This window comes from Synchiropus splendidus, chromosome 13 (genome assembly GCF_027744825.2).
Source record: "Synchiropus splendidus isolate RoL2022-P1 chromosome 13, RoL_Sspl_1.0, whole genome shotgun sequence".
In the NCBI taxonomy this organism is placed as follows: domain Eukaryota; kingdom Metazoa; phylum Chordata; class Actinopteri; order Syngnathiformes; family Callionymidae; genus Synchiropus; species Synchiropus splendidus.
In genome coordinates, this window is record NC_071346.1 from 7,637,798 (window position 1) to 7,660,314 (window position 22,517).

General features: G+C 41.2%; 2 protein-coding genes across 2 annotated transcripts; one reads left to right on the plus strand and one right to left on the minus strand.

Annotated features, from left to right (window-relative positions):
* Positions 1-133: 133 nt before the first annotated feature.
* On the minus strand, positions 134-4,607 carry LOC128769772 (C2 calcium-dependent domain-containing protein 4C-like). Its single transcript, XM_053883747.1, has 3 exons — positions 4,312-4,607; positions 2,695-3,469; positions 134-1,297 (listed from the first exon to the last, which is right to left on the minus strand). The coding sequence occupies exons 2-3, from the start codon at positions 3,442-3,444 to the stop codon at positions 746-748; spliced, it is 1,302 nt and encodes a 433-aa protein (XP_053739722.1). The 5' UTR covers positions 3,445-3,469; positions 4,312-4,607; the 3' UTR covers positions 134-745.
* A 14,875-nt stretch (positions 4,608-19,482) lies between these two features.
* On the plus strand, positions 19,483-22,367 carry LOC128769360 (phospholipid hydroperoxide glutathione peroxidase-like). The gene is made up of 7 exons (XM_053883020.1): positions 19,483-19,565; positions 20,547-20,641; positions 20,716-20,860; positions 20,935-21,086; positions 21,662-21,686; positions 21,763-21,822; positions 21,908-22,367. Exons 1-7 carry the CDS (start codon positions 19,500-19,502, stop codon positions 21,938-21,940), a joined length of 576 nt encoding a protein of 191 aa, XP_053738995.1. The 5' UTR covers positions 19,483-19,499; the 3' UTR covers positions 21,941-22,367.
* The last annotated feature ends 150 nt before the right edge of the window (positions 22,368-22,517 follow it).

Below are 22,517 nucleotides of genomic sequence, written 5' to 3' on the forward strand. Positions count from 1 at the left end.
CTAACTTCAAAAGGTGTTGAGCGGTTCTTGGCAGGAGGTCAGTCCAAGAATAGAGAGTTATCCCCAAAAAAAGTCCTTGACTTCTTTCACAGTGAACAGACTCAAACAACGTCAACCGTGATTGTTGGCTATTTTTATTGACAACTTTCAGGTCACGTCACAGCAGTTCCATGAACACAACACCATAGTCTGATGTCTAGTTAGTACATTGTTTGACATAATTTGAGAAAGACTTTAACCACCAAAACGACTCATTTTGTCAACACCGCAGATATGACTATGTGTTGCAGCACAACTCCCATTGAATTAGATCACACCTTTTGAGGCTCAATACTCACACAAGAGATTCACAAATGTGGGCAACAGTCACATCGATATGAAACAATTGTGCTCTCTGTGGACAAACATTTTGTCAGCTGATGTACCGTGTGTTCTTCCTGACTTTCAGAGGCCTGTCATGACCTGTCTTTGTTCGAAGTTGGTCATGCATGACGGTGAACTTTGGGACAGATAGCAGCGGTTTGTTCATTCCAGGGGGCTGCGCGTTTTCAAACTGAATAAGTACAACTACTTTTGTCACCATGCGTCAACACTACATTTGCCACATCTAAATTGTAGACAACAGTGTGGATTTTGTGGGACTCATTTATTGTGCGTAAGCGGCATTCGGTTATTTGCTCAAAACACAGAAACAGCGTCTTTGATCGTGTGGAGGGCCGTGAACCAGAGTATTGATAGGGTCTCCCTATAGGCCCGCAAGCAGCTCGCTGAGCAGCACCTCTCTCTCTCCCAGCAGCACGTCCCTCTTCAGGCTGGTTCCTTTGTTTACCACCTTTATCTTCATGGCCAGATTCTTCACTTTCGCCTGAGGCAGTGAGTCGAAGAAAAAGTCCTCATTAAACACCGGGTTCCTACTATTCTTGATGATGGTGCTCCTTTGCTTCTGCTTCTTGCCAGGCTTCAAGTACAACGCCACACAGCAGTTGATGCTTTTAACGTCTGTCTTCCGGTCATACAAGGCCTCGGCGGACAGCACACGGACCCTCAGTCGCGCAGCCTCTGGGTCGTAGTGAGTACTCAGACGGAGGGTGCCACCCTTGTGGAGGTTGACAGTGTGCTCCCGCTGCTGGAGGTCCGACCCAGCGCCTCTCGCGGCCGCGCTTTTACGCCCTTGGAAAGCCGGTGAATGATGGCCACGAAGGCGCCGGCGCTGCATGTTAGGGCTGTTGTCTGTTGAGCTGCACTCATCCGTGGAGAGAGAGCTGTGGCGCGCCAGGGTGCGCTTGGCACGAGACACCTGTAGTGCACAACACATAGAGAATTGGTGAGAGTTTGCCTTGCTAATGAAGGTAATGACAAGGGTGACAGTGCTGAATATGATGAGACCAGCTCCTGTTCAATCCTTGAATGTTTTCTAATTCATTCATCACATTGTTCATCTGTCTGTCAAATAACTAAAACAAGGATGAGTGCGTTGGCACATGGCGCAACTGAGATATTGGCTTCTAACCACTGTGGCTAATGCGCCCAGCGACCCTTAAAACAAGAAAAAAAAGTTTACTTTACAAAAAAAAGTTTTAAAAAAATTACTTTATAAAGTGCAGCAATGAAATCGCAAAATAAATGTGTTCAATACAAGGTTAGTATAGTCAATGAAAACGAAAAAAAATGAAAAAATGCATTCATTTTTGTTGACTGAAATAACAATGAAAGTATTTCATAAAACGAGAACTAACTGAAACTGGATTAGCACAATAGCAAACAATAGGACAAAATACAACAATAAGGAAACGGTCCTTTGTTTTCGTCTTTATTTATTTCATATCGATGTATTTGGAGATGATTTCAAATCTATGTATTTTGGCTCTGCTGGTCTTACGACAGCTGTTGGCCAGAGGTGTGGCATGTCAAGTCTGTGACGTCACTTGTGTTGACAACCTGATCTGACATTTTCCAAACTTAATTCATTTTTTTTACTTTTATTGAGTTTATTACTGACTGTTTTTGAGACATATTTCAATCTTCAATCTTGTTCCAATACCTCATATTGAAGGAAAAAGAAATAACTAAAACTGACACCAAAACCAATGAAAACAAAACTGAAATTAATTACAACTAGCCAACAGACTCTAAAAACTAATTAAAACTAACTGAATTTGAAAGACAAAAAATCAAAACTAAATAAAAAGGAAAATTAATGAATCCAAAACTCTTATAACCTTGGTTGAAAGTGAGGTATCATTCTTTATAGCTTCAGGGTTGCTAGTTAAGATCGCTAGCCCAGCATTACGCTAGCGTCATTTAGTCTAGGGGTTAGCATGCAACGCTCTGATACCAGAGAGTTGGAGTCCAGATTAATAAAGTCAGTTATCGCTGTGAGTCAAGTCCAGCTGTTGAATCATGGAAGTTGTCTTATGCTCTGTTTTTAAAGGAGCACGTGAAATGAGTGGAGGTATGTGCTGGAGGTATGCGCTTTTCCTGTTTATGTCTGTTGCTATTTGTGCTTCTTTGCCTGCATGTCTGACATGTTGACACTATCCCTGCAACCCCTGGAAAAGGTGTCGCCATTACTTGCAGTCCACCTGCTCAGAGGAAGCGACAGGTTGTCAATAAGTGGTCGGAAGTGAGTCTCATCGAGACGGTTGACTCTGTAGTTGTAACACCGTCTGAAACTGTTGAAGGATGTGTGCTAACCTTGGCTCGCGTCTCCTGGGTGATTGAACGCAGAAGAGATGCAGAACGTGACAGCAGAGGAGAGTTAAAAGGTGATGACTCAGCTGAAGAGCAGGTGTCACTCTCACCACCACTGAAGTAGCGGTATGGGTTGCGATCCGCCGGTGCCAAATACGTCCCCCCCTGGGAGCGCCTTTGGGAGTTTGGGGAAGTGAGGGGGCTGCCGGGGTCGCTATGGAAAAGACTCTCCTTGCGTCTGGTGTGAGGAGACTCCATCAGGGTGGAGAAGCCGTAGGAGGTCTGGGCCTTGGGGACGTAAGGCAGTGACATGGCTGTCTGTGACTGAGGGTCTGCGTTGGTGTTGATATTACCCTGAGACCCCGCCGACGATCCCGCACCTGGATCATCAGCGCTCTCGATTTGAATGATGTGACGGTTGGCTAGCTTCTGGAGATTGCGCACCTCACCTCCCAAGCGAGTGAAGAGGCGAGGGCTGCTGGGGTTCTTACTGCTACGCGCTCGTGGACTCTGGCAGCAGATGGAGTGATCGGAGGAGGACACTCGCAGCGGGGGGCAGTGCTGAGGCTCCGGGGATGAGGGCTCCTCTGGGGGGCAGCAGATGAGTTTTGGGGGGATGAAGAAATCAGGGATCTTGTCAGGAGTGAGAACATTGGCGTAGACAGAAACAGGAAGGGCCTCGGTCGTACTGTGGGTGTGTGATTGTTTTCCGCTGCTCTCCACTGAGCTCCGGAGTCTCTCCAGCAGCCACATGCCCGCTGCTGCTGCTGCCGGTTCTCTGGCAACAAATAGGACATGACTGTTGGACCGTCTGACAAGAACTTCATTCGGGAGCTTTACAAAGGGTCAAAATAATGGCCCTAAATTGTATATATATATATATATATATATATATATATATATATATATATATAATTTTTTTTTTTATATATACAGTTCCCTTTTGTATTATTAAACAAACTACTCTTATTATTCTTATTATTCAATTAGACAAATGTTAGCTATATTTCTAATAATAATAATAATAAAAAGTTAAATGCACAACGTTTCATCATAACCACCACGATTAAATATTTGTGTAAATTTTCAAAGATGTTTCCAAACAAGTCAACGAGTCTGTAGCGCTGGTTCTCTGAAGGATTCTGCCTGTTAGAGGCGTTGTTTTCCGCCATAGCAACTAAAGCGCTGGAGAAATCACACATCGGCGCATGATATGATGTGAGAGCTCTTTAAGAGGGAATAAATGTAGACTGATGTTGCACATTCTGCCCAAATCCAAATGATCTTTTGTGTCGAAAATGTGAAGATACCCCTTAGATACACGTGAAAACGAGTGTCTAATGACAACAATGTATTTTAATAACATTAAAGACAGCATCAACATTTTACCAAAAGCGTTTAATCATAAAAAAAAATTGAAGATTTAATTTGTTTTTAAGGATTAACTGGCTTTAAACTGCAAACATGCCACAATAGTAACGGAATACTGGCGCGTAAGTAATTTACGCGCGATAAAACGCGCGATAGACACGCATAAAACTTATATTTAATAATCGAAACACAGTAATACATGTTCAGATACAAAAAAAAAACAAGGCAAGCGTGATGAAGTCCACCAACCTGTTGGCTGTGGAACTCGCTGTGGTGATTTGTTTACTCGCTCCCCGTGCGCTCCGGCGCGCGTCAAAAGTGTCGATGCAAGTCCAGAAGGTCTGCCAGCGGGAAAGGACTGCTGGATGGTTCACCCTCGCTTTATAGGGGGGTCTGAGGGACTCCTAAGCCAATGGGGAGGACTGGAAACCTCCACATGGTGTTTAGCATAACTCCAGCGCCGAGCGAAGAATGATTAATTTGGACGCGTCTCAAAACACAAACTGCTGATCTCATCGGCACAAAGCAGCTCCATCAGCTGCTCCTTTCGCATGAAGACCTTCTGTTATGATAAGGTGCGCTCTTGCATTATTTACTACCTTACACATATGTGCGCGCAGAGAAGCGCCGTAATTGGACTTCCTGTGGGAGCACTGGCGATGCGTTTGTGTCTCGCGCACCCCTCCACAATAAAGCTCTCACCAATTATTTCACTCCAATATAAGTTATTTTCAACACACACTCTGCATTGTGACATTTATCAGCTGTCGGTCAAACTGGAATAACAGGCGCCACAAAATAAAAGCACTCAGACAGTGCAGACCTCCTCCTCTTTGTTTCTTTTGTTTTAGGTTTATTTTTCAACCTTTCTTATTTTGAAACCACATTTCTACCTCTTATTCAACTCTTACCATCACAGGGTTTCTGCCGAGCAAATATTTTGATAACACATCAACAAATACGGGGAAAATACTTTAACATCTTTGTTGTCTGTATTTTGTGTTTATCAGCATATTTATTGACAAATATACGCTGAATGTTTTGCACTCATTCAGAATCCTTTCTGCTCCCTGATTTAAGTATCCAATACATATTTTATTCTTAAATTGCTGGAAATGCTGGTGCCACAGACTAGCAATATTGAATATGTCAGAAAAACAAGCCCTTTGTTGCGGTAAATGTCACATTCATGACTGTGACTTGAAAGCAATGTGAAGACAGTAGAGTCATCCGATGATCTGCAGCTGGATGAGGATTCGTGTGGAAGAATTCCTTCAACCCACGATGTCAAACATGTTAAACATGGAGGTGGATCTGTCATGATATGAGCAGCCATCTCGTAGGAGTCATTTGGACCACTCCATGTTCTCCAGGGTTTTGATGGAAGCCAAAAAATATGAAACATTTCAAGTACTGGAGGGCATTTTTTTGAATTTTGGTTTTTTTATTTCATCGTTTCAGTCTTGAATGGACCTCATTTCTGACAGCGCTAGAACCTCGTGCTGATTTCATCTGACTGGTTTCGCTCCTCTCTGTAATGAAAGAAATCTTCAGCTGCTGGAATGTTCTCAACCTTTGACCTGCTTTATTAAAGCACCAAGTTAAGAGAACATCAGCAGCAGTGGAGAGACGCAGATGCCCTTTTTGAAAATCAATAATTCAGCATGCTACCCTTTGTCGATGTGGAACAAGAAAAATGATATTTTCTGATCGGAAATTATGGGCTGGATTACTATAAATAAGAAATCGGTTCCAACATTCTTATGCTGACTGAAAGGGAGTCATAATAATGTAGTTAAACATGCATCCTGTGTAAAGTCACATACAGCTCTCTTCTGCCTTCCATTAAATAATATATGTAATGATATTCATACTGCTTGAATTTGAGAAGAAGCAATGAGTACAAATTTTAAATTCTGGAACGGGCAGGTAGCCAGTGTTGTGAGCTAAGCCTGCTGTGTTGAATCCAGTTAAAAGTGTCTCTCTTGTTAGTTCTGGTCTTTGATAACAAGATCAAAACTCTTCTGTCTGAAGTGATTCTGCCTCTGAACATGACTAACAATGTCGTCCTATCAGATCTGGTACTTACAGTGTTTGTGGTTTGATGAGAAGCTCATTTGTGTTTTTCTCTGTGCTTTGTGTATCAGTCTGCTACTGCATACCTGCGTACATCACAGCTGCTGAAACAGAGGGTCTTCAACACTCTTGAAAGTATCGTACTGTAGCTGCTGCAGCTGGTCATCACGAGTCAGGAGTATATTGTTTAGTTTGGTCTACATTTGATGATAACGGTGAAGCGTCTGAAGACAAATCCGTACTTGACAAATAAGCCTTTGGATAAAGGACAAAGCACTCTCAGAAGAATGCAAGACGCAGTGGTTTGACACAAAAAGTGACTTATTTAAGGTTAAGAGTCAGTTTTGATTTAAGTTCAAAATACCTTGGTGAAAGAGGGAAACAAGTACACGTTGTATAATGGCAGTTTGTTAAAAAGAAAACTACCTGGTTTAGAAAAAAGAACTGTTTGTTGAAGCATATATAATAAAAATCTGCTATATACCTTTTGATACATGTGGAGGCAGAACACAGGTACATAAACTGTGAAGAAAATAAACTATTTAACAGATTAAAATTAAAACAATTTGATCATAATGCATTTAAAATGTTCATAATCATTTATGATGGCTTATACAGAGGTTTATTTAGAATTATAAGCTGCAGAATTTGAAAGAATACTGTTACATAATCTTATTTCTGATATACTATACAATGTGGTTAGGTTAATGGAGTCTTTATAACTAGATTTATTTAAATCCACAATATGTTTTATAAACCTTGTCATAAGTTACCATACATGATTATGGACATTCATAACATCTTCTGTAAAGCCTTAAAAATGCAATATGGTGTCTTATGAATGTCCAAATAATGTCTTATTGGTGAGACCTTTAAGTGAATCCGCATTTACGAACAAAAACTTTCAGTACTTTCAGCTCCTTTAAAACACAAATAAGCCTTTTTTGCCACTGTGAGAGACTTGTGGTGCAAATCCACTGAGCTGTGCTGCTATGTGTTGCAGCTTTGACTGTGCTCCGTCACAGACAAACAGTAACACCAAAGCAGATCAGTTTCAGTCTGCGAGTTCTGAACTTGTTTAAGGATTAGTCCATCTACAGAGCATGCAACAAGTAAACATGGCTGTGCGGGAGAGAGAGAGAGGAGACAGATGGAGAGGGGGTGAAGACAGTACGAGATGGATTATGTTCAAAGAAGAGTGGACCTCTACCATCTGTAGTAGTGCCGGGAGAGAGGGAGAGCTTACAGGCGAAGGGAGCGAAGGAAGCCGATCGCACCCAATGAGTTTCTCATGCCATTTCAGTGTAGCATCCAATAGACACAGCAGATGTTTCAAAAATCATCAAAGACGCAAACAAATCACAGCAGCTGGGCTCGAATCAAACAAGGGCTAATAGAAGAGAGGAGCCTCACGGAAGCTCCCGCCGCGCGCTTGTCAGAGACGCAGGAATTAATCAGTGGCAAACTTGCCGTTTTTAATTTACATGTTTATCTTTCAAATGTTCCGTCGTCGCCCACAAAGGCATTTCATCGAGGCTTTTAGTTTAGGGGCAGCGGGCTTATGTTCGGCTCCACAGGACGCCGTCATTATTTGGTGTTTCCAAAGTTCTTATTTTGCTGCCTTTAAAAGTGCATTTCTTTTTCAAACATCGACCCTCCTCAGTGTAGGCAGTAGAATAAAGTTTTTCCCTCAGCAATAACTGCTGAGTAGACTTCATGTACTTCAGTTCAAATTTGTGCCCTCCAAACTTGTTATGCAGCTCCCCACCTCTGGCTTGAATACAGCACTCCAACTCCAACGCTTTTGTTTTAAATCATACAGGCAGTTATAGTAAAAAATAAAAATAAAAAAACAAACTAACGTCTCGACTTCCAGTGCGAATGAGAGCGTGAAGAACAGAGGCGCTCTCCGTGGTGCTGAAACGGTCTCAACCACCGCAGTGCAGCAAAAATAGTCTGATAATAATAATTTGAGCTGCATCGTCTTATAGCAGAGGGAGGTAAGTAATAATGCCGCGTGATCCCGAGGCTTAAGCAGGACATAACTTGTCATAAATCATCAGCGATGAAAGTCAGCTCTCACCGGACAGCACACCTCTGGAACAGTGGCTCATTTTTTATATGAATTAATATGACCCGGCTCTTAAATACTTTAAAGTGAAAACCAGTTCAACTGGCAATAAAATTGCATACATTTTCCAGTTCATAAATTGCAAACAAAAGTACATGCAGATGCAAGTGCATTCAATTGACCCAAATGATACACAGTATACTGCGTTTGTTATCCAAAACTTAAGCATTTTTTCACAGAATTTGACACAGAATGATGCACCATAATATTATATGTTGAGAATATTTTCAATTTGAAAATGTCAAAATGTCCTCATACGGCATGGGCGGGAGTTGGGGTGAGCTAGAGATAAAACTACAGACAATTTTGTGTCACCGATTAACCTCGAATGTGGGAGGAAACTGGAGTTCCCGGAGGTAATCCACAAAAGCATCAGGTGATACACATAGAAAAGACTCTTGAGCTGGATTTGAACCTGCAACACTACCCATAATTCTGCCCTTGTCATATCTCAATATTTCCTTTTTGAATTTCAATCCTGCCCGTCCACTGGTCTCCCATCATTCACAGTTGGCTCACTTACACTACCACAAACAAGACATGACTCCATCCCTCAGATCAACTCCTGAAAAGACCAAGATGTCTCTGACCATGTGGCTTTTTCCAGTGAACTCACAAGCTGTCAAAAAAAAAAAATGTGTAGGGATGAGTCAGCAAGCTGGCGTTGATTTCTGTCTCTCACAGCAGAACCAAATGGTTGCCTGGTTATTTTGGAAGGCAAAGACAAATACAGCAGTCTGTGCTCATCATCAATACCAATAAATCAATGAGTCACAAAGTCAGTTGGAGTAGAGACAAGTGGCGCTTGATGAGCTGCCACGCGAGAAGAAGTCGATACTTCAAACCTCGCAAGATAACTGGTTTTACCTCCCAGTCTCTGGACATTTCCATCCAACTGTTGTTGAGAGCACAAGAGGGGAAATGGCGTCGCTTTGCTAATAATGGCCTTTAGTCCACGCTGGTGACTCACTGCCTTCCCTCACGATACATGAACCTTAATGTTCTGCAAGTGCTTTACATTTGACAGTCTATACGTCTGGGAAATCATACCTTCTGTATGTGAACATAAATATGAAGCAAATGTACACCTGTAATGGACTCATCTATCGGTCCAGTTAACCAGAACCGCCACAATGCTGCATTACTATGGAAGTGAGGGAAAGTGGAAGGTGAGTCATAAACGTCGTCGTGGCCACGATCCACTTCTGACACCCCATAATTGAAGAGTGCGAGAGAGGCACCATTATGAAAACATAGGCGAATCATTTATAGCATCCAGAGTGACGGACTCAAGAGCGAGCGGGTCTCAGGGCCGAAAACAACGAGGGGCCAATTAACTTCATTTTAGAAAGCACATATGTTGACAGGAAATAAAAACCTTCAGTTATAGTGGATGCCAAGAATAACCCACGCTCTAATGCAAACGGAACTGAATGTGATTCTTGGCATGAGCGGATGATTGTTGCCTGCTGCTGAATAAAAAAGCACCGTGGTGGAAAAGGAAATTGTAATTCAAATTCAGTCGGATGTTTTTTAAGTAAAAGTTGAATTTGTATTTATGCAGAATATATGTACATATGCATATACATATATAGGCGTGTACATAAGTATATATGTATATATGCAGAATTGAAATTGTTATGAAATTCTACATCATAAATTGCCCAAAATATTCTATTCTATTCTATTATTCTATTATGTGTGTGTATATATATATAGTCTCAACCACCACAGTGCAGCATATATATATATATATATATATATATATATATGAACCCTCGCTGTAACACGGTTCACCTTTCGCGGCTTCGCGGCTTCGCTGTGTCACAGATATTTTTAGTGCAGTTTTTTAATTCTTTTTTTTTTTTTTTTAACAGAGCATTTTGTTCTGCATCCTGATTGGCTAAGGGACTAACCAACGTGAACAGTCTCTGCACCTCGTCTCTGTACAGCTTGCCAAATTTACGTTTGCAAATTTACTCCATGATAAAACCCACAATGTCAACAAAACGTTCTGCACCGGCAAAGGCACCTGAGGACGAACCCAAGCTGACTATTAAAAATATGATCTGCCTGCACTCTTCACTTCACCTATTTCCATTGCTCACAATGATGGCAGAAAACGGCCAGTCATTTAAGATTATTAAACAGTTCTGGCTGTTGTTTTTCACGCAGGAAACCTGAGGCTACATGGTCCTTGATATGGAGGAGGACCAAAGGTTGTGAAAACGATAAAAGAACACACTTAACACTACAATGCAGCTCTTTATTTTTAATGTTAACACTCCCACTATCCCCAGTTGGAGACCGATCAGCCTCCAGATATGTTGGTGCCAGAAAACTTTCATCAGAAAACCCATTGTTGAGCTGAGCGACTGCACTCTGATCTAAGACGAAGGAAGAAAGTGAGTGTCCTCGAGGCTCCTCATCTGAGATTTCTTTGATTTTTTCATGAGGGTTATTAACTGCAACTACAGGAAACATCTGGTCCAGACCATGGAGAAAGGCGACAACCTTCTAGTCTAGTGAGGAATAATTCATAAACACAGAGCATTTTCACTTTCAGCAGAGTTAAATGAGAATTATCAGGGTTTCTTTTAACTCCTCCAGAGACGGGGGTAAACCTGCCCTGCCTCTGTTGCTAGAGCAACAAGAAAATGACATTCCTACATAAACCAGTGGAGTGAAACAGATGGAGGAAGAGAGAAAGATCTCATCTGCTGCTTCTCCTCCACCTGTCCGAGGGTCTTGGCTTTCTCTTAGATGTCACAGGAAGAATATGAAGCAGCAGAGCCACTTTTGATCATGTGTTTTAGTCGCTGCGAGTCTGACACTGGGCGAGTTGAACATTTGTTTAAAGAGTTTTATTTTTTCATTTTCTCCAGCTTCCATTTAAAATGACTGAACCAATAAAGCAAAGCGGCGCGGGTCCTGTGGGGCACTGTGATATTTACTCGGCTAAAACCAGATGTGTATTCAGTTGTCGAAATTGAAGAAATGATTAAGTGAGGCTGTTTCCTCCTGCTTCTCCCAACACACAAATCTCTCCGTTTATAGAGCGTAAAATGATGTTCTTTTGGAGTCGGAGGGATATTTACTGATAACACAACACAAAAATATTCACATTAGAAGCATGCGCGACGAGAGCCAGGTGGAAAGAAAGACTTCCCTTTAACTCAAGACTCGACTCAAAGGTTTGGTTCTTGACTCAGCCTGTGACTTGGTGAAACACGTTTCACTCCCCTTTACTTTCATACTGTGCTCACCAGAGACAATTCATTCGGCGCCGCCGTCTCCAGTGGAGATCTTACATTTGTTATTTGGCGGGTTCACTCTGTCTCTGTCTATTATGCGGAGCAACACGTGCGCTCAGGTGCTGCATGAATCCAGGTGCGACTTTAAATGCTGCTCTCTTATTTGTTAATAACAATCCTCCTCTGACAGTCCTGGAAAAGAAGCACAGCTGGACACGAAAATGGAAGGAAACAAAGGCAGACAAGGGGCAATAGTGTGTTTTAGCAGAGAGTAATTCAAAGGACAAAGACGGGCGGCTGCAGAGCTCTGTCTTGCTGGGAGGCAGCAGGTGAACACGGGGACTTTTACTTTGCCCTTTGTTAGATTGGTGATACACTCGTGCTCCTTTTGATAGCGCATGAGAGCAGAGGTGTGGAGCCACCGCAGCGCATCACGCCGACTGTAACTCTTTCATTAGTGTTTCTCTCTCTCGTGACTCATGTCTGTTTAGAACCAGTCGTATTGAATCATTTCACGCCACAAAAGCCAACTGCAATTGACTTTTAAAGATGCAGCCTCTGCTCCCCGGAGTGGCTTTTTTAACAAGCTGCCGCTGACTTTCGCCGCCGCTTGTTCCAACTGTCACATTATAAGTGGGAGTTTGAGGAGACGGAAGACTCACCTGCCAGTCAGATGAAAACAAGAACACGAGTCACACTTGAGCTTGTCTTTCTGGTTTATATTAATGAGAATCAAAGTGTCACTCCTTTCCACCTGGCTTGTTGGGTGCAGCGTCAGTGTCCAAACTCACTTGGAAGGGGAGCAGAAGCTGGGCCTGTCTGGTCTTAATATGACTCATTTTTATATCTGTGCTTTCATTAATAGTTGACAAATGAGACAATATTATATTGCTGGATTTTGATGAGAGGCATTTTCATGCTTTATATTCCATTTTTGAATTACTTTTTCAATGTATTCACATGATTTTATAAATTTTATTATTTAGGATTTTTACTGATATTTTTATTCAATATGTATTTCTTATTACTTTTACTATGTCATTGTTTTTCCTCCATCTCTGTAGTCTTCTGTGTCCTTACCTTTGTTTATGTATATATTTTTATTTTATTTTCATTTTAGGTAGTCTGGAGTGTCAGAGAAGTATGTTGGAGTGGTGCAGGACATGTATGCCAGGTGTAAGACAGTGGTGAGGTGTTCTGCAGGTGTCACAGAGGAGTTCAAGGTGGAGGTGGGACTGCACCAAGGCTCAGCTCTGAGCCCCTTCTTGTTTGTCACGGTGATGGACAGGTTGACAGATGATGGTTAGACAAGAAGCCCCTGGGACGATGATGTTTGCAGATGACATTGTGGTGAGAGCAGGGAGCAAGTGGAAGATCAGCTAGAGAGGTGGAGGTATGTGTTAGAAAGGAGAGGAATGAAGGTTAGCCACAGTAAGACGGAATCCATGTGTGTGAATGAGAGGGACCCAAGTGGACAGGTGAAGTTACCAGGGCAATGGAGAGGGTGAGAAAGAGGTGAAGCGGGTGCAGGCAGGGTGGAATAATTGGAGAAAAGTGTCAGGTGTGACGTGTGAGAAAAGAGTGTCAGCAAGGATGAAAGGGAAAGTGTACAAAACGGAGGTCAGGCCAGCAATGTTGTATGGTTTGGAAAGAGTGGCACTGAGGAAAAGACAGGAGGCAGAGCTGGAGGTAGCGGAGATGAAGATGCTGGGCTTCTCTCTGGGAGTGAGCAGGATAGATAGGATCAGGAAGCAGTATATCAGAGGGACAGCACATGTCAGGTGTTTAGGAGACAAAGTCAAAAACAAAATAGGTTTGAGAGAAGAGGAAGGAGAGGAAAGGGTGAGATGGAGGAAGATGATCTACTGTGGCCACATCTGAAGGGAGAAGCTGAAAGAAAAAGGTCGTTATATATTTTTTAATTATTTATTTTACATTTTTTAAATAAAAATTCTTTCAAGCTTTAAAAATGAAAACTGAGCAAACTGGTTACAACAAAGAGTTGTCTATAGTCTAAAAAACAATAATAATAATAATAATAATAATAATAATAATAATAATATGATTTCTTGTGTATATATCTTATAACTGAATTGAAAATTCTGAAAATAACCACATAATGGATCGAAGACCTTTAACTGTAGCAGTGCATCATGGCGTGGCAGAGAGACTATAGATTTTATAGCCATTTATCCAAAGAGCACGCAGACATTTTCGTCTTTTAAAGTTGTAAAATTACGCAATGTGGGATGACTACAAGCAGTTTAGTGTGTAGAAACATATTTTCATTCAGATAAAGAAGGAAGCGTAGAGGGTGTTTCTCCGACTCGCCACAGTGACAGATGCGTCTGTGGATGGTTTACTGTTTCATCGAATGCCATGGGCTCTACTTCACCTACATAAATCTACACACCTACTCTGGAGTTTATATTCTTGAGGTTCTGAACTCATTCAAACCTTTTTACCATGATACTCACTGCAAATTAGACGGGCCCCATAAGTCCCACACCGTCCTCCCAGAACTTCACCTGCCTGCCAGAACAGAACTTCCCCGATGAGACTGAAAGTGTCTCATTTAAAAAGCGGTTTTCAGGTCGTGCCTCACGCAAACGTGAGCAATGGCTGTAAAATATTCAAATGAAACCGACAGGGGCTAATTTGAAAGGAAATGAGACGCACTCCTCTGCAGCGACTGAGCGAGGGAAAAGAACAGGGGAAATCTGTCTTTAGTAACGTTTGACATCAGGTCCAGACGCTCCAAGCACTCAACGGCGTCTCTTCTAAAACCGGCTGCTGCCGCCTCATTGCGCCTCAGCAGGGATCATGTAAATGCTTAATGAGCTGTGTCTCTTCCCTCCCAGACTTATCATTTCCTTTTAAAGCTGAGGACATCATGTGACCAAGGATCTTATTTCATTTGTCCAAGTCCACAGGAACAACACTGTTCACAGCAATTCTTTTTTTCTGCCCCCCCAAAAAGCTGGTACTTCACTTCCTAGACAAATAATAATGTAAACACTGGTTTTAATGAGCATCTATGGTACCAGTTCTCCAGAAACATAATGTATTCACAATGAAATTCACTTCCTTTAATGTGGAAATATATAATAAAAAATTATAATATTGAAGCAAAGTCAGTGGAAGCACTGACGTCATTCCCTTACATATATATATATATATATATATGTTGCTCTCCATTAGCGTTACAGACTTCTGTTTTAGCACAGTTAGCACTAGTTTTCTGCGAGTTAGTTTGGGTCTACTCCAGCGTAGGGGCCCACCTTTCCCAGAACAAATGGACCTGGGGCCCATTCAATAGAACTGATTCATGACTCTTGATTTCATTTGTGATCGATAACCATATTTAATCTACTTACACGTGAACAAACCAAAACCTCGTGAAATGACATGAAACCATGTGATCACCACAAAGATATTTGTCCTAGAAAAGCCCAACCAGCAGCAGAACCAGGTGCAAGTCATGATAAATTTACTAAACTAACAAATTTACTAAAGAAAGAAATAAAAAAATACACTTGATGCAAACTGTTGAGAAATTTGGAAAAACTGAATAAAATTCAGAATACAATAAATAAATATAACCATGTCTAAATATCATTAAAAAAAACATTTTATTTAAACTCCAAATAAGATCAGTAAAGTGTAAATGAAAGTATCGCCATAAAATGTGCAATTTTCAAAACTGCTTCAACAGGTGCCCAATTTTTACTGTTTCTTTATCATTGTTTCTTTTCAAGAACTTCTCCGTAGTTGGTAACTATCATAGATTTGCAGCTGTCAAGTCAATTCACTGACACACTACTGCCACCATACGTGTCTAATGTACTAAAACTGAGCGTCTTGCTGCCCTCGTGGCCCAAAGGTGTAAAACAAAAAACTTTTAGCAGTCCTCTAGGGGGCGCTCGTGGTCCAACCATGGGCCCTATGGTTAAGAATCACTGTTCTACTCCATCACCATGGCATGTGTCAAGTCGAGCTCAGTCTGGCTCAGTCTCCAGAGCCTTAAACTCGACTGAAATTTGTGTTGGGTGCTGTTCTAGAAGGCTAGCGATTCCAGCTGCACACAGGCTTCCACAGACAGTTGCAGACTCCGCGTCTGATTTCTTCGGCTTGGACGCATATGACATCTTTCCAAGAGTTCCTTGTTGCAAAACATGGGAATTCAGCTCTGGATCAATGTTGAGTTAGTAACCTTGGTTTTTTTTACGATCGCAGCAGTCTCCGATCAAAGAAAACTATACAGATTTCATGAGTGTTTGGACGACTTTGAGGTATTGTCTCCTGAATTTAGATCCAGATTCGACCAAGATCGACAACTCATAATGGCTTGGTGCAGTGTGAGCTGCGCCATGTCTGTACTGTAACATGGTAGCACGGGTTTGATGTCACCTCCCAAGCTCAAGCTCAGCGGGAAAACATGTCACAGCATCCAATCAGAAGCCCCTAACCGTACGTCAGCATGCAGTTAATTATCTCCTCTCAAGGTGGATGGAAGGATGTAGAAGCTGATCCGGACTGTCGGGAAGCAGTCATGAGAAACAGACTGCGGGATCCTGTTGCCTTGCCAACCGAGCCCCTCCGAGTACACCGGTTAAATGTAAAAGATTCCCTGCCTATGTAAATATAGTTTGCCATCTGTTTTCATTATGCTCCCTTTGTTGCTTGTTCTCAAGTGTGTGGTGGGCTGGCCGACGTCTCCATATTGGTTTGCACAACAGCAAGTGTGGAGCCAAAGTTCGGGACGCAACTTTCCAGCCTCTATTATTAGAAATGCAGGTCAGCGACGGAGGGATTTACTTTGCTTCAGGTTCGACATGATGACATCAAAATGGTTCATTCTGTTTGTTGTATTTGCGACTGTCAAAGAAAAGACAAAAGGAATGTTCTTTTTGTTCGGCGCATTAATCTAGCCTGATGCAACACTTGTTGCTTAGGAACAGTAAGACACAACCCCAACTTATCTTAAGGCGTCTGTTCCTATTTCCAGAGGTGCACGCTTTGTGCGTGAATGTGGGAATGTGTGAGCGTGTGCGGTGGGGGAGCCAGGTTTAGCAGAGGTTGTTTCTAGGCAACAGCAGTTTTTTTTTTAATACATCAAACTTGTTTGTTTTTCTGTGTTTGCCATCTCCACCCATTAATTATGTGCCCTGCTTCCTGTAAAAGTGATTTATCATCATTTAGGCTGCCTGCCGCCTCTCTGGAGGATGACCCGCTGAAACTAGCTTTTTTTTTATTTTTTATACTGTTAACCAAAAAACACATTCATGCTCTTCACTATGGAAATACTTTCAAAAGTGGCACACCTGCGCTTCACTCAAAAATGACTGAAAAAATGATTTTGATCAACAATTATTTTTTGTTTGAAAGTTCTCCTCCGGCAGTTAACACTTTTATGTAACTGGATAAACAAACACAAGAGCCTGACAGCACATAGAGCGTCTACTAATTGCTGGATCTACACACAAACACACAAATTATGACTCCCTAGTTTTGATCTTTTCTGCAGTGGAGTAAGTCAACGGGCTGCGTGTGAGGCGTTAAATTGGAGTCTTTCAACTGGATGTTGCAGGGGGAAAGTTGTGGCGGATGATGCGGTGATTAAATGGGAAGAAGACATGACCTGGGTTCCCAACAAACACCGCGCGTGTGCCGATCTCTGCTCGCGCGAACACGCGTGTGAGCGGCTCCTCTTTAATTGGCAGTCGTTTACGCTCATATCCAGAGCGACGTGTCAGCGCGGTCGAGCCCGTGGCTTCCTGGCGATGAGGGTCACATGGCAGTGGGTGCTAACCAACTCCTCTGAGATTTCACGGCGTGACATAACAACTCATCTCGGCGAGCGCAAAATCGATTTCGGTTGCGCAATAATCTTTGTCATATATATATATATATATATATATATATATATATATATATATATATATATATATATATACCAGACTCAAGTCACGTTCATCAAATTTACCAAAGAAAAAAGGAAAAAATACACTATATTAAGAAAATTGGAGACACTGAATAAAATTCTGAATAAAATAAATATAATAAAACCAGGTCTAAATATCATTGGAGTGACTGAGAGGTGGACCGCTGTATCCAGCAGTGATCTGAAAACCACCAAATGCATCATGGGTAGTCCACATCACTGCTGGATACAGCGGTCCACCTCTCAGTCACTACATTATAAAGTAAAAATAATACATTTTATTTAAACTCCAAATAAGATCAGTAAAGTGTAAATGAAAGTGTTGCTATAAAGTTTTCAAAACTGCTTCAACGGGTGCTTTCATTAACACTTTTTACTGTTTTTACTTTCTTTATCATTTTTTTCTTTTCAAGAACTTCTCCGTAGTTGGTAACTATCACAGATTTGCAGCTCTCAAGTCAATTCAGTGACACACTACTGCCACCATACGTGGCTCATATATTAAAACTGAGCATCTCAAGGCCCTCACGGCCCAAAGTTCTGTTTTGTTTTGGGCGCATGCGCAGTGAGGGTGTGTCTTTGTTCGGGGAAAAAAAGAAATGTGACACGTTTCACCTGACTGCCGAAATCTTTTGCTTCAATTTCCGGACATTAAAACTTTGCAACTCAAGATGGACGTCGTTTTTTTTTTTTTTTTTTTTCTTTTTTCTTTTTTTATCTACGTGGTGCAACAGAGTGCAACACATTGTTTTCAGTTTCAGTTAGTCTGAAATATGCTAAAATCAGCGTCTTCATTTGACTGAAAACTGTTTTTCCTTGTTCGTAAACTAGTAATAATTGTCCCTCCCTGTTTTGAGTATTTTGGACTTCAATCGTGAGCAGGATTCACATGAAAAAAGTATTTTTAGAATAAATGGAAGATACTGTAGGCTGTGTCTTTGCATATTTATACAGTGCAGTTACTTTGCTTATTTATTCCAGATTTCGTTTTGTCTTTCACTCAAGCATCACATGCTTTCCAGAACAAAACTTGCGTATTCCAGACAATAGAGTGCTTAAGTAGACATGGTGAAGGTGTACTCATACTTTAAGATGAAAAGATGAAAGGGGAAAGGTTTGTCCTTCCTTCTTCTCTCTTGTCCTATATAAGCATGAAAGGGACACTTGCCAGTCAGCATTCAGACAGGGTGGACATCTCTTTTTACCTCAAACCTTTTTTTTGGAAGCATTGTAAAAGCTGGTTTTAGAAGCTACCTGAAACAAACAATAGGGACTGTGAGGTTGCAGTGACCTGGATGGTGGATGTCAAAGCCTGTTTGTTGATCAATACAATTACAGCGTTGAAAGAGTGGCAGCCAAAGCAGGATTTTATTCAATTTAAATTACGCTTTCATGACTGTCCCTTATTTAAGAAGTGTTTTGCTGAATAAAGCTTGTAAAGAGCATGATTACCAAATCCTGAACTTCATTCGTTATTTTTATGATTCATATTTTTCCAACTACTAAATTAAGTGAGATATATGTTGAAGAAATTTCAGCAATTGGTCCAATTTGAAATCAAACTTCCTAATTGTTTACGGTGCGTCTGATGTCGTAAAAACCAAACAGTTTATTATTTACGACAACGCGCAGGACCTTTAGTGGTCAGAGACGCGTGAACTGCTGCTTCTTTGTCCAACAGTGTCCTCTGTTGGAATATCACTGGAGCTGCAACTTGTGTTGTGACATAAAATTATTTTAGTTAAAAAAATAATGTATTATATATGTAATACGATGCGCAAATAAAACGTGTATTTTTGCATAGTTGTAAAACATAATTGATAAAATGCAATAGCAGAATTAAAAACATATAAATATAAACATAAATATAAGATATTTGTATGACATTTAAAATGGTGTTTTTTTTTCCAGAATCTGCTGCAAAGGTGAAACTGTTTTGCAATTGTTTACATTCCTGTGGTGCGGCTGCGCGCTGGGGTATTTAGGGGGCGTGGTTTCACGTCATGTGATTTGGAATCGACTGCGTCAAAGCATGATGTTCCTCAGATCCGCGGTGGTTCTGGGTCTGACCGGTAGCAAGGGAGTGTTGAGGAGCATGGTAGGTTCGACAGACCGCGTGTTCGTGTGCACCTCTTATCGATAGGATCGCTGTTACTTCTTTATTGCGTGTACGCCACCGCATATGGTGGAATAACTGTCCTTGACAAGTTTATTTTAGGTGCGGTGCAACCTGGAAATGGGTCCGACTGAGAACGTTTGGCTGCTAGCCTCGCGGCTAAATTCTTAATCCTTATTTCCTACGATTTACCTTTGCTATTGAACGTATGTCAATGACTTTAATATTAGACTTCTGGCGTTACTTTTAAACATGTTTGAATGTGGCGAATCTGGCTTCATCAGAGGAAAGCGTCCGCTCAAGTCTCTTGTTTACCTCAATATTAATGTTATGTCCGGTCACTATTCTTATTGTCTCTGTGTGTAGATAAGCTCGCCCGACTTAAGTCGTCCAAAGTGCATTGGGTATTAGTGTGAGGTGTTTCCTGTATCTTCCCTTGTATTGTGTCACTCATTGACTTCGTAATCGGCGCACTGACTCATTGAACCACAGGAAAAAAAAAGCTATCGTGATAACTTATATTCTTTCCAGCTGTTTCGTTCCTGGTGCTGTCAGGTTGCTGAACGTTGGACAATAGCTGCAATACTGTTTATTTGTTTTATATTTAGTATATATATATATATATATGATATTTATTTATTTTGGACATGTAGTTTTTGTTTTTGCAAACCGGAGGCCTCAGGCTGAAATTTCGTTGCCATAATACAGTGATATGTTTTTGTGCAATGACAATAAAGAAAGTCCAAGACTAAGTCATCGAAGTATGGTCTATTTTTGCCTTGAATAAATGACCATCTTCCATAAGAACTAGATAAAACACTGTATGTTATACATATGTTTCACTGAAAAAGTAATGGGTCCTTGTACAGTATGCTGCAGTGTATTCAAAACTGTCAACCATATGTGTGTGAAATCTGTGTTTTTGTCTGGACACGTCGATCCAAACACGTCCTCTGTGTGCAGTGTGCCCAAGCAAGTGACTGGCAGAGTGCCAAGACAATCTATGAGTTTTCTGCGAAGGATATAGATGGCGCAGACGTGTCCCTCGAAAACTACAGGTAAATACACACATGGCTCATTGCACCTGGCTCAATAAGGGAAATAGTTTGTGACCTATACCGTTGTGTTCCAGGGGATACGTGTGCATCATCGTGAACGTGGCTTCCAAATGAGGAAAGACCCGCGTAAACTACACCGAGCTGACGGAAATGCACGATTCGTTAGCTAAGGATGGTTTACGTATTCTTGCCTTCCCATGTAACCAGTTTGGAGGGCAGGTGAGAGAGGAAAAAATAAATCTACACTTGGATAAGTGGCCTCTGATCAAGTATGTGCTTGGTTTGTGGGGCAGGAGCCTGGAACCAATGCGGAGATTAAAGAGTTTGCCAAAGGGTTTGGTGCCAACTTTGACCTGTTCAGCAAGATCGACGTGAATGGGGATGATGCTCACCCCCTGTGGAAGTGGATGAAGGCCCAGCCGAAAGGGAAAGGGACACTGGGGAAGTAAGTTTTTACGTCATGCTGGTTTCCCAATATCTTTTTGAGGTAGACAACTTGTGACATTGTGTATTGATCATTCATGGCACCAAATGGTGGGCCTTTTTTTTTGGAACCTCCAAACTTTGCAGTCATGAGTGGCTGTGGGCTTCACATATAAAACAATATTGTGATGGTTTTATAAAGGTACTGGAACATTCAAAATGAGCCAATTTGTTTTTGTGAATTTTTAAAGGATAGAAACATTCATTACCAGATGATTGATATTTATTTACATGTCTTGGCTTTTCATTTGACTAACAAATGTGTTCTAAAACAATTTTGCATTATGGCTACCTTTTAAGATCAACGTGTGGTGAAGCAGGGTCTTTTGAATCCAGTGTTGTTATAATATTAATTCCACTTAGTCTAAACAGAGACTTAAGTAGTAACAGTAAGTAGCTTGTCTTTTCTTTGAAAACAAGTTCTAAGGTTTCACAATTCATTTTGATGTTGAGTGCTGCTAAATATATTTTGAAACATTCATATCACTATTTTTTTTTTTGTTCAGCCTGAGTTTAATCATTTCATCTTTTTCACAGCAACATCAAGTGGAACTTCACAAAGGTAGCTGTCAGAAACTCAGCACATTTTGTTTGAAGAGGAAACTGTTTGACTGAGCTGTGTTTTCATGTCCTCACAGTTTCTGATAAACAGGGAAGGAGTTGTGGTGAAAAGATATGGCCCCACGGACGATCCCAAAGTAAGTTTCTACTGTGCTTTTATAACTTTTGACAGTGATTCTCTACTGAAACATCGATTACCGACTCGAACACTTGTACTTCCAGGTGGTGAGGAAAGACCTGCCATCGTACCTGTAATACAACAGCAGTCTCCTATTCCTGTTCAACTTCAGGCTTCTCATGCTGTCAGAGGTTTTGGTGTGTGTGAGTGGAAGTGGACCAATGACGGCCTGTCCGTAAACCTGACTCAGGGGAGGGCAGGCCTGATGACTATCGTGCAAATATTTTCCACAGCTCCCACCTCACACCAAAACCTCCCCGACGTGTGTGAAGGCTTGTTTGTCTGCAGGAGAGATGCTCCACTTTTAAAACGCCATTCCTACTATGAACAAATGTGAGCTGTGTGTAGAGCTACTGAGGACTGAAACGGCTTGTTCTTCACCTAGATATTATGCATATTAATGGCCATCTTGCATTGAAAATCATGCACTAACAGAAAATATAACCCAGCAGGTAAACCGAGATCATTTTCTGTGACAAGTATTGGAATAAAATGCACTGGTGATGTCTGTTTGGTTTATTTAAATTCTTAAAACATTTCAATCTTTAATAATTTCAGTTATATTTGAAGAAAAATTGGAAGCATTCGTGCCAAAAAATGAACCAGTATTAAAGAGAACAGATCAAGTTAAGAAGGTGAATGTTTCACTTAAAA

Coding starts and splice junctions, on each gene's coding strand:
- LOC128769772 (XM_053883747.1), bottom strand. CDS start 3,444: ATGTGGCTGCTGGAGAGACTCCGGAGCTCAGTGGAGAGCAGCGGAAAA. Junction 1,298..2,694: donor CCCAGGAGACGCGAGCCAAG/GTTAGCACACAT, acceptor TGTGCACTACAG/GTGTCTCGTGCCAAGCGCAC.